The sequence below is a fragment of the Pan paniscus genome, chromosome 18 (genome assembly GCF_029289425.2).
Source record: "Pan paniscus chromosome 18, NHGRI_mPanPan1-v2.0_pri, whole genome shotgun sequence".
Lineage (NCBI taxonomy): Eukaryota > Metazoa > Chordata > Mammalia > Primates > Hominidae > Pan > Pan paniscus.
Window position 1 is genome coordinate 17,386,428 of NC_073267.2, and position 13,079 is coordinate 17,399,506.

Consider the following 13,079-nt stretch of genomic DNA (forward strand, 5'->3'; position numbering starts at 1 on the left):
AAATTCCCTTTATCTGTTGAATTTTATTTCTTGAGAAATAAATTTGCTCTTCAAGTGTAACAGTTATTGAGTGGTGAGAATATTTTTAATATCTTCTGCTGACTTTTTAAATGTCTTCTTTCAAAAAAGTGAGGAGAGACTGGATGGATATAAATAAGTCAGAATCCTGGTTACCCCTGGACTTGGTGGGGTGGGGGATGCAGCTGGGGGTTGGTCTGAGGCACCCTGAATGTGTGTCATCGGATTCCCTCGTTTCAGGTTCCATCTCTGCTTTGACTACTTCATGCCTCAGCAAAGAAGCAAGGCCAGGAAGTAGATTTTGCAAGAGAGAATGAATTCTTTGTGAAGTTAGAATTTTTCATTACAGATCCTTTATTTAATATTAAACATACGTCTGAACTACATAAAGACTCATGATTTTTATGGTTTAAGGATCTTTGATATCAGCATCTCTGCTTTCCTTTGTTTGTTATAGATGGCTGTATGATACCAGTTACACCCAGAAAAGAAGAAATTATGAAAATAGCGGGGACTTGGGCTTCACTAGAATGAAATATAGTGACAGTAGTCAAGTTTTCATATTAAATGGTTTGGCTTTTTTTAAAAAACTGGGATATAATTTATATACAGTAAAATTTACCTTTTAAACTGTACAGTTCTATACTTTAGTCAAATGCCTGCAGTTGTGTAATTACTACCAGATCACAATCAAGATATCACCAGCCTTTTTGGCACCAGGGACCGGTTTCGTGGAAGACAATTTTTCCATGGACCTGGGAGGATGGTTCGGGATGATTCAAGCATACTCCATTTATTGTGCATTTTATTTCTATGATTATGTTGTAATATATAATGAAATAATTATAACTCACCATAATGTAGAATCAGTGGGAGCCCTAAGCCTGTTTTCCTGCAACTAGATGGTCCCATCTGGGGGTGATGGGAGGCAGTGAGAGATCATCAGGCCTTAGATTCTCATAAGGAGTGCACAGCCCAGATCCCTCGCATGCGCAGTTCACAATAGGGTTCACGCTTCTATGAGAATCTAATTCTGCCAACAGGAGGCAGAGCTCAGGCAGTGATGCTAGTGATGGGCAGCAGCTGTAAACACAGATCAAGCTTCCCTCACTTGCTTGCCCACTCCTCACCTCCTGCTGTGTGGCCCAGTTTCTAATCTGTGGCCCGGGGGTTGGGGACCCCTGCTGTAGATGGAACCGTACATGATGTAGCCTTTTGAGTCTGCCTTTTTTCACTTAGTGTAATACATTCAGGATTCAGCCATGTTTGTTTTTCCTTTGAACACTGTTCTATTGTGTGGCTGTGCTAGTTTGCTCATCTATGACCAGTTGATGGGCATTGAGTTGTTTCTAGTTTTAGCAGTTAGGAATCAAGCTGCCATAAACATTTACATACAGGTTTTTGTGAGAACATAAGTTTTCATTAATCTTGGGTAGAAAGCTAAGAGTGAGATTGCTGGGTTGTGTGGTTAAGTGCACGCTCACCTTTATAAGAAAACTGCTCAACTCTTTTCCAAAGTGCCTGTACCATTGTGCTTTCCCACCAGCAAAGTGTGAAAGTTCCAGCTGCCCCACACTTCAGGTTAACTTTAATTTTTATTTATAAGTATTGTCACCAAGTGGATATTCTTTTCAAAAATAAGTTATTGATAAACAGACTTCCAAAATTTAGTATTATAATTTGGATATAGAAAGGGTATTTTTCCAACCAAACACTGGGGAATTTAAAAAGTGAATTTATGTTAAACTGTATTAAGACATGCATTTAACAAAAGAGATATTTTGAAAGTCACAAAATCACAGGCAATTTGATCTGTCTTGGTGTGTGTTGTCATCATTCTTCCAAAATCTAAAAAGTGTATGTCTGGTAAATGTGATTCTTTTCAAAATCTTATTTGCTTTTTAGTTTAATAGACTCAGTGTTCTCATGAATTTATTTCTCCCAGAATCTGGTCAACCTGTAGTTCCATTGGACAGACAGTTTCTCATCCATGAACTAAATGCATTTGAAGAATCAAAGGATAATACAATGTAAGAATTTTTTTTAAAGAAGTTTCCACATATTGTATTGAGTCATAATTGCACCATGGTGGTTTTACTTCATTTTAATTCAAGTATTTATTCAGATCTAGTGTGTGTCAAGCATTGTCCTAAATCCAGGGTGTGCAGCAGTGAATAAGTCAGATGAGATCTGTGTTTGCTGAAGCTAAAATTACATGGCTTCAGAGTGACTAAGCATCTTCTTTCTGGAGTTAGCTCCTTTTGACTTCTTGATCCTTTGTCCTTCTAAGGCTTTGTTTGTTTTTTTTTAATTTATAATTTCAACTTTTATTTGTATTTTCCAATTATTTTTGTAGAGGCAAGGCCTCGCTTTGTTGCCCAGGCTGGTCTCGAACTCCTGACCTCAAGTGATCTTCCTGCCTTGGCCTCCCAAAGTGCTAGGGTTGCAGGTGTGAGCCCCCCATGCCTGGCCTCTGAGACTTTGCCTTGTCAGTTGTTTTCTTCATATTTAACTCTTCCTTCACTCCAATTTAGGAATGTACTCAGATCTCTCCTCTCCTAAAAAAAAAACAAAAACAAAAACAAAAACTATGAACTTCCAACCCCAAGCTTCTGCTTGAATACCTTTTTCTACCAAGATTACTGAATCAGCCCACTGCTTTCATTACTATTACTCTGTCCTTTGCCCTCTGTGTACCTCCTCTCACCAACTATGCTCTTGAAAAGGAGGATGACCACTTTCTAGTTTTCTTAGTTTTTTTCTATTTCAGTGTTTCTTAAACTTTTTCTGGAGAGTCCCTGTATAGCCAAAAAAAAAAAAAAAAAAAAAAAAAAAAAAAAAAAGTACATAGGAGACCTGAGAACATAGCTTAAAGCAGCCTTTTTTTAAATCTAGAACTTTCTTTGAAGCCTTACGTTTTCTCATCCTAAAAGTTCTTAAGGCCAAGTGAGGTATCTCGTGCCTGTAATGCCAGCACTTTGGAAGGCTGAAGTGGATGGATCACTTGAGCTCAGGAGTTCAAGACCAGCCTGGACAACCCCATCTCTAGCCAGACGCGGTGGCTCATGCCTGTAGTCCCAGCACTTCAGAGGCTGAGGCAAGCGGATCACCTGAGGTCAGGAGTTTGAGACCAGCCTGGTCAACATGGCGAAACCCCATCTCTACTAAAAATAACAAAAAGATTAGCAAGGCATGGTGGCGTGTGCCTGTAGTCCCAGCTGCTAGGGAGGCTCAGGCATGAGAATCGCTTTAACCTGGGCAGCGGAGGTTGCAGTGAGCCAAGATCACACCACTGCACTCTAGCCTAGGTGACAGAATCAGACCCTGTCTCAAAAAAAAAAAAAAGTTCTGAAAGTTGTTTGCTTTACTATACAAATGTTTTAAATGACATTCCAGTTAAATCTAACTCTCCCACAAATCCTTGTGTAAAATTAATGTTCCAGGATCATATACTACCTTTGTCATTGTGTGTATAGTGAAGTCCCTATTGCTTAGCGTAGCACTTTACACCTCTTTCTACCCGTCTGTTGTTGTATCTGCTCACACCTGATTTCTGATTGTGCCTGGAAGACACTTTGCAACTTTATGCTTCTTTGCCTTGTAAACCATTCCCTTATCCTAGAAGCCCTACATCACCTTTCTCCCTCTTAACTTCTATTGGAGCATCTTAACTTCTATTGGAGCATCTTTCCTTTCTGTTGGCCCTGTTCAGATAGTAACTCCTTTATGGCATTTTCCTCTTTCTCTTCCTCTCATCTTCCCGTGTTTCTTTTTTTTTTCTTTTTTCCTTTTTGTGAGATAGGGTCTCGCTCTGTCGCCCATGCTGGAGTGCAGTGGCCCCATCTCAGCTCACCGCAATCTCCTCCTGGGTTCAACTGATTCTGCCTCAGCCTCCTGAGTAGCTGGGATTACAGGTGTGCACCACCATGCCCAGCTAATTTTTTTTCATATTTTTTTGTAGAGATGGGGTTTCACCATGTTGGCCAGGCCGGTCTCGAACTCCTGGCCTCAAGTGATCTGCCCACCTCCACCTCCCAAAGTGCTGTGAGGTTTTTTTGTTTGTTTTTTCAAGGCAGGGTTTCACTCTGTTGCCCAGGTCTCTAGAGTGCAGCGGCTTGATCATGGCTCACTGCAGCCTCGAACTCCTGGGCTCAAGCGATTCTCCCACCTCAGCCTCCCATGTAGCTGGAATTACAGGCATACGCTGGCATGCACCATCATGCCTGGCCAATTTTTGTATTTTTTTTAGAAATGGTGTTTTACCATGTTAGCCAGGCTGGTCTCCAATTCCTCAGCTCAAGTTATCCACCTACCTTGGCCTTCCAAAGTGTTGGGATTACAGGCATGAGCCACTGCACCTGGTAACAAGTGTTTTGAAAAGTATGAAAATTGTATAATTGAGAACACTGGGAAAAATAATTGGGGGAATCTAAGCGTGACTTAGGATGAGCAGTGAGTTATTACATCATTTAATACAAGACATCATTTTACATTTAGCAGTTGATGGAAATAAGCAATGACTATACTCCTACTGGCTTCTTGGTAGCTTTTGAGATACCTACTTCAGATGAAAGTATTAAGAAGTTTGTGCTCACTTTAACAGCACATAAACTAAAATTGGAGCGGTACAGAGATTAGCATGGCCCCGGCAAAGGGATGACACGCAAATTCGTGAAATGTTTCATATTTTTTTAAAAAAGAAGGCCGGGCGCATTGGCTCACGCCTGTAATCTCAGCACTTTGGGAGGCCGAGGCGGGCGGATCACGAGGTCAGGAAATGGAGACCATCCTGGCTAACACGGTGAAACCCCATCTCTGCTAAACATACAAAAATTTAGCCGGGCAAGGTGGCAGATGCCTGTAGTCCCAGCTACTTGGGAGGCCGAGGCAGGAGAATGGGCATCAAACGGGGAGGTGGAGCTTGCAGTGAGCCGAGATCGTGCCACTGCACTCAGCCTGGGCGACAGAAGCGAGACTCCGTTTCAAAAAAAAAAAAAAAAAAAAAAAGAAGTAAGTTTGAGAGAGGATGAGGAAGCAAAAAAAAAAAAAGTTGCTAAAACGGCTTTATTTTTTAAAAGTTAGGTAACTTCTTTAAGCCCTTGTTTCTCACACTTCAGTGATTGGCATTCACAGAGTTTGCCATAGTCACATATTACTCATATTATTTACTTACAGATCTGCAGTGCTGCATCTGAAACCACTGAGGCCAGATACATGTTTGAAAATCCAAATGCTTTCGGGTTTTAAAATGACATGCCTGTAGTCCTAGCTACTTAGGAGGGTGAGGCAAGAAGATTACTTAAATCCAGGAGATTGAGGCTGCAGTGAGCCATGATCTTGCTGCTGCACTCCAGTGTGGGCCACACAGCGAGAGTTCTTTTTTTTTTTTTCGAGACAGTCTTGCTCTGTCGTCCAGGCTGGAGTGCAGTGGCGTGATCTCGGCTCACGGCAACTGCCGCCTCCCAGGTTCAAGCGATTCTCCTGCCTCAGCCTCCCAAGTAGCTGGGACTATAGACGCATGCCACCACGCCTGGCTAATTTTTTGTATTTTTAGTAGAGACAGGGTTTCACCATGTTAGCCAGGCTGGTCTCAAACTCCTGACCTCAGGAGATCCACCTGCCTCAGCCTCCCAAAGTGCTGGGATTACAGGCATGAGCAACCGTGCCCGGTGTGTTTCATTTTTAAAAAACTGTAGAACTACTTTTATTGAGAGTTTTAGGACCCTTCCTGATAGACATAGAGAATCTATCAGGAATGTCATGAACCAAATCGTGACATCAGAATGGGAAACTGATGATGAAGAAAAGAGCATTGCAGGTTACTATGCAATGCAGTCTAGTATCGGGAGAAGTGTGAGGTCCATCATGGGGGCCACCATGAGTGAAACAAAAGTGCTTTTGTGCAAGAGTTGGAGCATGGCCCTGCTTGTGGTCAGGAACGATGTTCCTTTATTCACAGATCTTGGGCCAGATCTACCTGACTCTATATGAGTCAAGTAGATCAAGGCTGATAACACTTTAAAATTATTAAATCTTTTTTTTTTTTTTTGAGATGGAGCCTCTCTCTCTAGCCTAGGCTAGAGTGCAATGGTGTGATCTTGGCTCACTGGAACCTCCACCTCCCAGGTTCAAGGGATTCTCCTGTCTCAGCCTCCCAAGTAGCTGGGACTACAGGCGTGCACAACCACACCCGACTAGTTTTTGTATTTTTAGTAGTGACAGGGTTTTACCATGTTGGCCAGGCTGGTCTCGAACTCCTGACCTCAAGTGTTCCCTCCACCTTGGCCTCCCAAAGTGCTGGGATTACAGGTGTGAGCCACTGTGCCCGGCCAAAAAATATTAAATCTTGAGGCACATGCAGGAGTAAACCATGCTCAGACCCAATCTTCGATGTTACTAAAAATTGGAGGGGATCACACTTCATGGTTTTGTTTTGTTTTGTTTTTTTGAGACAGGGTCTTGCTCTGTTGCCCAGGCTGGAGTGCACTGGTACGATCACAGTTCACTGCAGCCTCAAACTCTGGGGCTCAAACAATCCTCCTACTTCACTCTCTAGTTGGGACTACAGGCACACACTGCTGTGCTCGACTAATTATTATTATTATTATTATTATTATTATTATTATTATTATTATTTTGTAGAGACAGGGATCTTGCTATGTTGCCTAGGCTGTTCTTGAACTCCTGGGCTCAAGCGATCCTTCTGCTGCAGCCTCTCAAAGTGCTAGGATTACAGGCATGCCCAGCCACTTTGGGGCTTTTTTAAGCCAACAGCAAAAAAAGACTATAAGAGAGAAATTTCCCCTTGGCCGTCTTGTTTCATGGATTCATGGAAACTCCCATTAAACAGCCTGTCACAAAAAAAGATATGCCAAGGAAAATTACTTGACAGCACTCAGTCAAAGTGACATTTTAAAAAGAGACTATTGCCTCCTCCATCTTAAAAGAACTGACCTTTTGAGCCATGAGAAATAAAACAGAGGCATCTGATCGAATGATAACAATGCACTTCTGAAGATTCAAACATTGGAACTTCATGCATTGGACACATATCTATTGAATGACTCTTAAGTGAACATACTGCCCCTGCCTGCTTCCAGAGGGTACCAGAGAGGTCTGAGATGGTTCATAAAGGCCTTCACATGTGCTGTCATATTTAACAATCAGAAAGGTACTTGAGGCAAAGAATCTGATCATCTTTGTTTTTCCTTGAGAAAATGCACTCAGAGAGGTTTACTGACAATCCCAAAGGTGCTTGGTTGGTGCTTAAGAGATCTGGGTTTAAAACATCAGACTTCTGTCTACTATGGCCTGTGTCAGAAAGACTGGGGTTGGAATTCCTGTTCCACCACTGCTGTGTTATTTAACCTCTCCAAACCTAGATTCTCAACAATAAAATGGGGGTAGGGAGGGAATTAAAGTACGTACCTTATTTTTTACAGACAGCATCTTGCTCTGTCGCCCAGGCTAGAGTGCACTGGTGCAATCATAGTTCACTGCAGTCTCAACCTTCCAAGCTCAAGAGATCCTCCTACCTCAGCCTCCCTAGTAGCTGGAACTTCAGGCTACACTACGCCCAGCTGCTATTTATTTATTTATTTATTTATTTATTTATTTATTGAGATTGGATCTCACCATGTTGCCCAGGCTGGCTACTTAAAAAAAAATTTTTTTTTCAAGACAGGGTCTCACTCTGCCACCCAGGCTGGAGTACAGTGACACAGTCTCAGCTCACTGCAACCTCTGCCTCCCAGGCTCAAGTGATCTTCCCACCTCAGCCTCCCAAGGAGCTGGGATTACAGGTGCCCACCACCACACATGGCTAACTTTTTATTTTTTGTAGAGACAGGGTTTGCTATGTTGCCCAGGCTGGTCTCAAACTCCTGAGCTCAAGCAATCCTCCTGCCTTGGCCTCCCAAAGTGCTAGGATTACAGGTGTGAGCCACCATGCCTGGCCTTGGCTACTTTAGTTTTGCTTTATTTATTTATTTATTTTTTTGAGTTGGAGTCTTGCTCTGTCATCCAGGCTCCCAGGCTGGAGTGCAGTGACACAATCTCAGCTCACTGCAACCTCTGCCTCCTGGGTTCAAGCAATTATCCTGCCTCAGCCTCCCAAGTAGCTGGGACCACAGGTGTGCACCACCATGCCCAGCTAATTTTTGTATTTTTAGTAGAAATGGGGGTTTCACCATGCTGGCTAGGCTGGTCTTGAACTTCTGACTTCAAGTGATCCGCCTACTTTGGCCTCCCAAAGTGCTGGGATTACAGGCAAGAGCCACCGTGCCCGGCTGCCTACTTTAATTTTTAATAAAGGGTTGTTATATAAGGGGTAGGTGAGAGAATGAAGTAAAATTGAGTGTTACAGTCTCCAGTTGTTAATCACATTATAATTATTCTCTTTTAAAAGTTACCAACAAGTTATTTAAATAATCGAATGGAACCCTTTGGAAATACAGTGTTCATGCCTCTAGTATTAATGCCACTTTTTACTTCGAGGCCAGCAAGCTAGATTCCGATGGCCTTCCCTTTCCAGGATGGGAAGGGGATGATTGACTTCAATTTTCCCCCTTCCGTTACTTCTCTGCTCCACATCATTTCTGTGCTGATGCAGGGACGATTTCCACTCCTTTTACAGCGTAGATGTTAAAAGCTGCGGAGCAGCTCATTCATCATTTTCCGCAGAGCTTTACCCCTCACTTCCCCAGCCAGCTAAATGCAGGCTGTTCTTGACTCTCTGACCTAGGCCCATTGCAGGGCGAGGGCCAGGCTCAGGAGTTTCCAGGGTGAAAACCAGGTAAGCTTGATGTTGGAAGGATGAAGAAGGACCCAAAAGGGTCTGAGATGCAGAGCTCTCCAGAGGGGCCTGGGAGCCTGCAGGGAAAGAGGACTCTCTTTATATCCTGGAGGCCTGGTGCGACTCTAGTTGGTTTCATGTTTGTTGCCAGTAACAGCAGCTCACATGAAGCGGTGCACCATGTTCATTTTACATGGATCGTCTCAAGGACTGCTTACAAAAAGGCCAGGAAGTAGCTGATGTTCTTCCCATCTTACAGGTAGGGAAATTGAGGCATGGAGAGGCAAAGTTACTTGCCCATGGTCAAACAGGTAGAAAGCAGCACTGGCAGATTCAAAGCCAGACATCTACTCTCAGATACACGCCCTGGGCCTCAAGGCCAGTTTGCCTGGGCATTTCCCTTTAATGTCTCCTCTCTGGAAGTGAATGGTGTCATCAGAAAGGTTCCAATGCCAGCACCAATCAATGACTGTCCCAGTGAGAGCTTGGGCAAATCCCTTTACCCCTGCAGGGACTCAATTTTCTCACCTGCAACATGGGGGTATTAATAAAGCCACCCCCCGCACCCCCGGCCCCCAGCCCCTCCACCTGGTTGCAAGAGGAGTGGTTGTAGACTAAGGGCCTGCGTCAAGTACAGAACCCAGGAGGGGTCCGCCCAACTTTAACCCTCTCTCCAAATCCTCTGGCCTGAAGCAGCAGAAACCCACGTGGGACTGGGGGCTGCCCCCTTCCGGGCCTGCCCCAAGCAGAGGGGTCCCCATCTAGCCCCGCGGGGCGACGGCGGCCGGTGGCTGCGTGAAGGGCCCCCTCCCCCGACGCCGGGGAGCAGGAAGGCCACTCGGCACCATATTTATTCAGGGGGAGCCGGCAGCCCAGAGCTGGTATGCGGCGCTGGGAATTCCTGCAGGAAGGAGTCCGCGCCTGCCCTTTTTGGGTTGTCTCCCGCCCGCCGCTCCCGCCGCTCCCGGGGAGGGGGACCGGCCCGGCCCGGGAACCTCGGAGGAGCTGGTGCCGCGCGGGGAGCGGAGCGCCCGGGCTGCCCGCGGGTCCCCGGCCTGGCGCGGGGCCAGCCCACCGCCTCGACTTCCTTTTATGGCCTGTGTGTGCGTGCGTGGACAGGAGCGGGGAGGGAGCGACGGGGAGAAGACGGAGAGCCTGGGGAACAGAGAGAGAGAAAGCGCAGAGATAGGAGTGAGACACGCGGGAGAGATGGAGAGCAAGAGACATAGAGACCAGAGACAAAGTGAGACAGGAGGGAGAGACAGATACATCGACAGATCTAGAGAAGCGAGAGGGACAGAGACAAAAGATAGAGCGAGAGACAGCAATGATCAGAGTGACAGACATGCAGAGACAGTGGCAGAGACAGAGCGAGAGAGCCTGTGATGGAGAGAGACAGGGAATGCAATTTTAGTCGAGGAATCCTTGGGGAAGGGAAGTTGTTGAAGGGAACTCGCAGCCTCTGGGGGCACACCCACTTTCTCCTTGGATCTTGACACTTGCATCTTGTAAATTATGTAATTATTACCGCCACCGCCTTCCCCCATTTTGCAGCTGTGGACACCAAGTCTCAGAGAAGTGAAGTGACTTGCCCAAGGTCACGCAGCTGGCGAGTGGCGCACAGGGGAGGGGGACAGCTGAAATAATCACAGTGGGCTTATTTTTAATTTTTATTTGTATTTTGGTCGTGGTGATGTGGGTGGAGGTGGAGATGGCAAGTTGGGAAAAGTAAAAACTTCCCCTTCCTGCACGGTTCCCAGCAAGGGTGGGGACCTCCTGTCTTGCACTTTGCAAAATTCAAGAAATCCCCTTTCCCTACCCTTCACGCTGCACAGCCGGCCCTCTTTCCAGACAGTGCGATGCCAATAAAATGGGAAGTGGGGTGGGAGATGTCAAGTCAGATCCACCACAGCCCCAACACGGGGAGGAAGAGGTTAAAGCCTATGCGGCTGGAACCGACTCAGGGAAGGCGTTCTCAAGCATCCCGCACAGACACTGCCTGCTCGACCCCCTTTCTCTAGGGATCCGGAGCGTCTGCGACCGCCTCGGGCCGGGGGTGACACTCCCGTCCCTGTGCGCACCTGTTCCGTGCGCCCTTGTGCGGTGCGCACCTGTTCGGTGCGCCCTTGTCCCGGGCGCCCCAGCTCCTTGCGCTCCCGCCGGGGGTGCGCCCTGCAGGGGGCGCGGCGAGGGGGCCGCGAGGGACCCTCCCCAACTCCACCCCTTCGGCCTCCTCCCCTTTCCCAGCCGCGGGCAGCTCCGGGTCTATAAAGAGAGGCGTCCGAGACGCGCAGGGAGATTTGGACGCTCCGGCCTGGGAGGTGCGTCAGATCCGAGCTCGCCATCCAGTTTCCTCTCCACTAGTCCCCCCAGTTGGAGATCTGTAAGTAGTAGTTGTCCTTCTGGGGGCAGATTGCAGGGGAGGGGGGTGTTAAAAGTCCTATAGGGTATTCTATAGGGGCTGGGGTGCACTTAGGGGTCCCTGTTGTCAACCTCGTAAGGGCCATGGTGGGGGCAGAGTTGTGATTTGGATTTCTCTCTGCCTTATCGTCTTAGATTATCCTAGACTTTCCCCAAACAGCATTTCTCAAGATTGCCAGTGAGAAGTACCATTTTGGGGGTGCTTATTAACGATATCAATGCCTGGACCCAACTCCATTTCCCAACTCTAGAATCCCCAGAAAAACTGCCTTAAAAAAAAAAAATTAGTCCCGAGTGATTCTTGTTAAGAGGCTAATCCAGGAGATATGCTCCCTTGGAAATCTCAGAGGTCCGGTGCAGACAATCAAGGCATCTCACTTTTATTCTAGGCACCAAAAAATGTACAGCTGAACTTCACTGAAAAGTCACTTGCTATCACACAGACGGGCAAAGTGAGGCTCCTTGTGGATTTGACCGTATTGCACAGTTGTGTTGATAATGCATTAAATCAGTTAAAAACACATGGGCATAGGCTTAGCAGAAAGGAGTGTTGTGTTTTTTTTTTAATCAGTTTAGGGGAGGTTCTTCTGTGTTGAGAACCCCTGGGAGATAAGGCTGGTTGTGATCTAGTTTGTTACAGCCCACTTTTTCCTCTTCTCCAAATTAAAAAAAAAAAACTCACCCAGGTTGACCCCAAAGGGCCCCCAGATACCCAGGTGGGCTCCAAAGTCTCCATTTGCTTCCACGATCTGCAGGTGCATTAGGTAAGATTACACTAGAATTTCCCGCAGAGCCACCTGTGTCAATGCCACTCTCGTGCCCAACCAAATGGGTAAAACGAGAGAAAGTGTGGCTACTGCCTGTTGTAAGTTTTCTTCCAGCACAGGGTCTGGTAGGGATTTTGCCACTTGAGAAAAGGTACCATCCAAAGCCATGCTTGTCAAGAAGTAAAAGAAAATATTTAGAAACCCAAGGCGGGAGTGTTTAATTGCAGTATGAAGAACTGAGAGATTAAATGGTGAACTGTCTGGGGTTTGGCAAAAAGAAGGCAGGCTATTAATAAACTGCTTTGCATAGTTTTTTGTTTCTTTGATTTACTTAACGATACTATTTTAGAATTGTTCAGAGAGGGAACTTGACGCTGAACTGAAAGTCATTAGGTGGCAGGGTGTGAAATAAGATAGGGAATTTTGTTTGAAGGAAATTGATGTTTTCCCTTTGAGATAGCTACCTTTGATGGAACACTTCAGTGCCACATGCTGTTGCAACATTTAACTTAATTTATCTCATTTAATCTTTGCAACAACTTCATAAGAAAGGCGTTATGATGCCTGTTTAGTATACAAGGCAGCTGAGGCTCAGAGAGGTAAAGTGTCACACAGCCAGCAAGTGGTAGAACCCATTCCCGGGTCAGTTTGAGTCCAAGTTCATACCCTTGACCCCACTATCTTTCTTCTTTACCATGGACACAAACTTGCTGGGGTCAGGTTTCTGGTGGGACTAAATGCTTCCAACAAAGTAAATGTTTATCACCATGTCCTTTGAAGAAAACATAAACTGACTTTTTGCACATTTAAAATAAAAGGCACTGTTTGTCCCCTGATTGAGGGGGTGACCTAGCTGAAACCAGTGACCCTAGGTGGGCTGCCATGCCGAGAGTCCAGAACGTGAACTAGCTGGGTCTTTTCCGAGAAGCCGCCAGGCTTGCCTCGTAAACACCATGTTTTTTTATGATCATGTCCGAAATAGATGTGTTATTCCGTTCAAGGTATCTGTTATGGATTTGTTATCATTACTTTTCCGTGGGAGGGCAGAGATTGAGGCAAACATGCCCATTTATGGAAGC

General features: G+C 45.8%; 1 protein-coding gene and 1 non-coding gene across 2 annotated transcripts in view; both read left to right on the forward strand.

Annotated features, from left to right (window-relative positions):
• LOC129393053 (polycystin-1-like) overlaps nt 1-2,052 on the forward strand; it is a 95,752-nt gene extending 93,700 nt beyond the window's left edge. Inside the window, 1 exon segment of the mRNA XM_055100259.3 lies at nt 1,964-2,052. Within this exon segment, the coding sequence (XP_054956234.2) occupies nt 1,964-2,052 (89 nt within the window).
• A 2,553-nt stretch (nt 2,053-4,605) lies between these two features.
• On the forward strand, nt 4,606-4,709 carry LOC117976389 (U6 spliceosomal RNA). Its single transcript, XR_004667067.1, has one exon. It is a non-coding gene; the product is annotated as a U6 spliceosomal RNA (small nuclear RNA).
• Nucleotides 4,710-13,079: the final 8,370 nt, after the last annotated feature.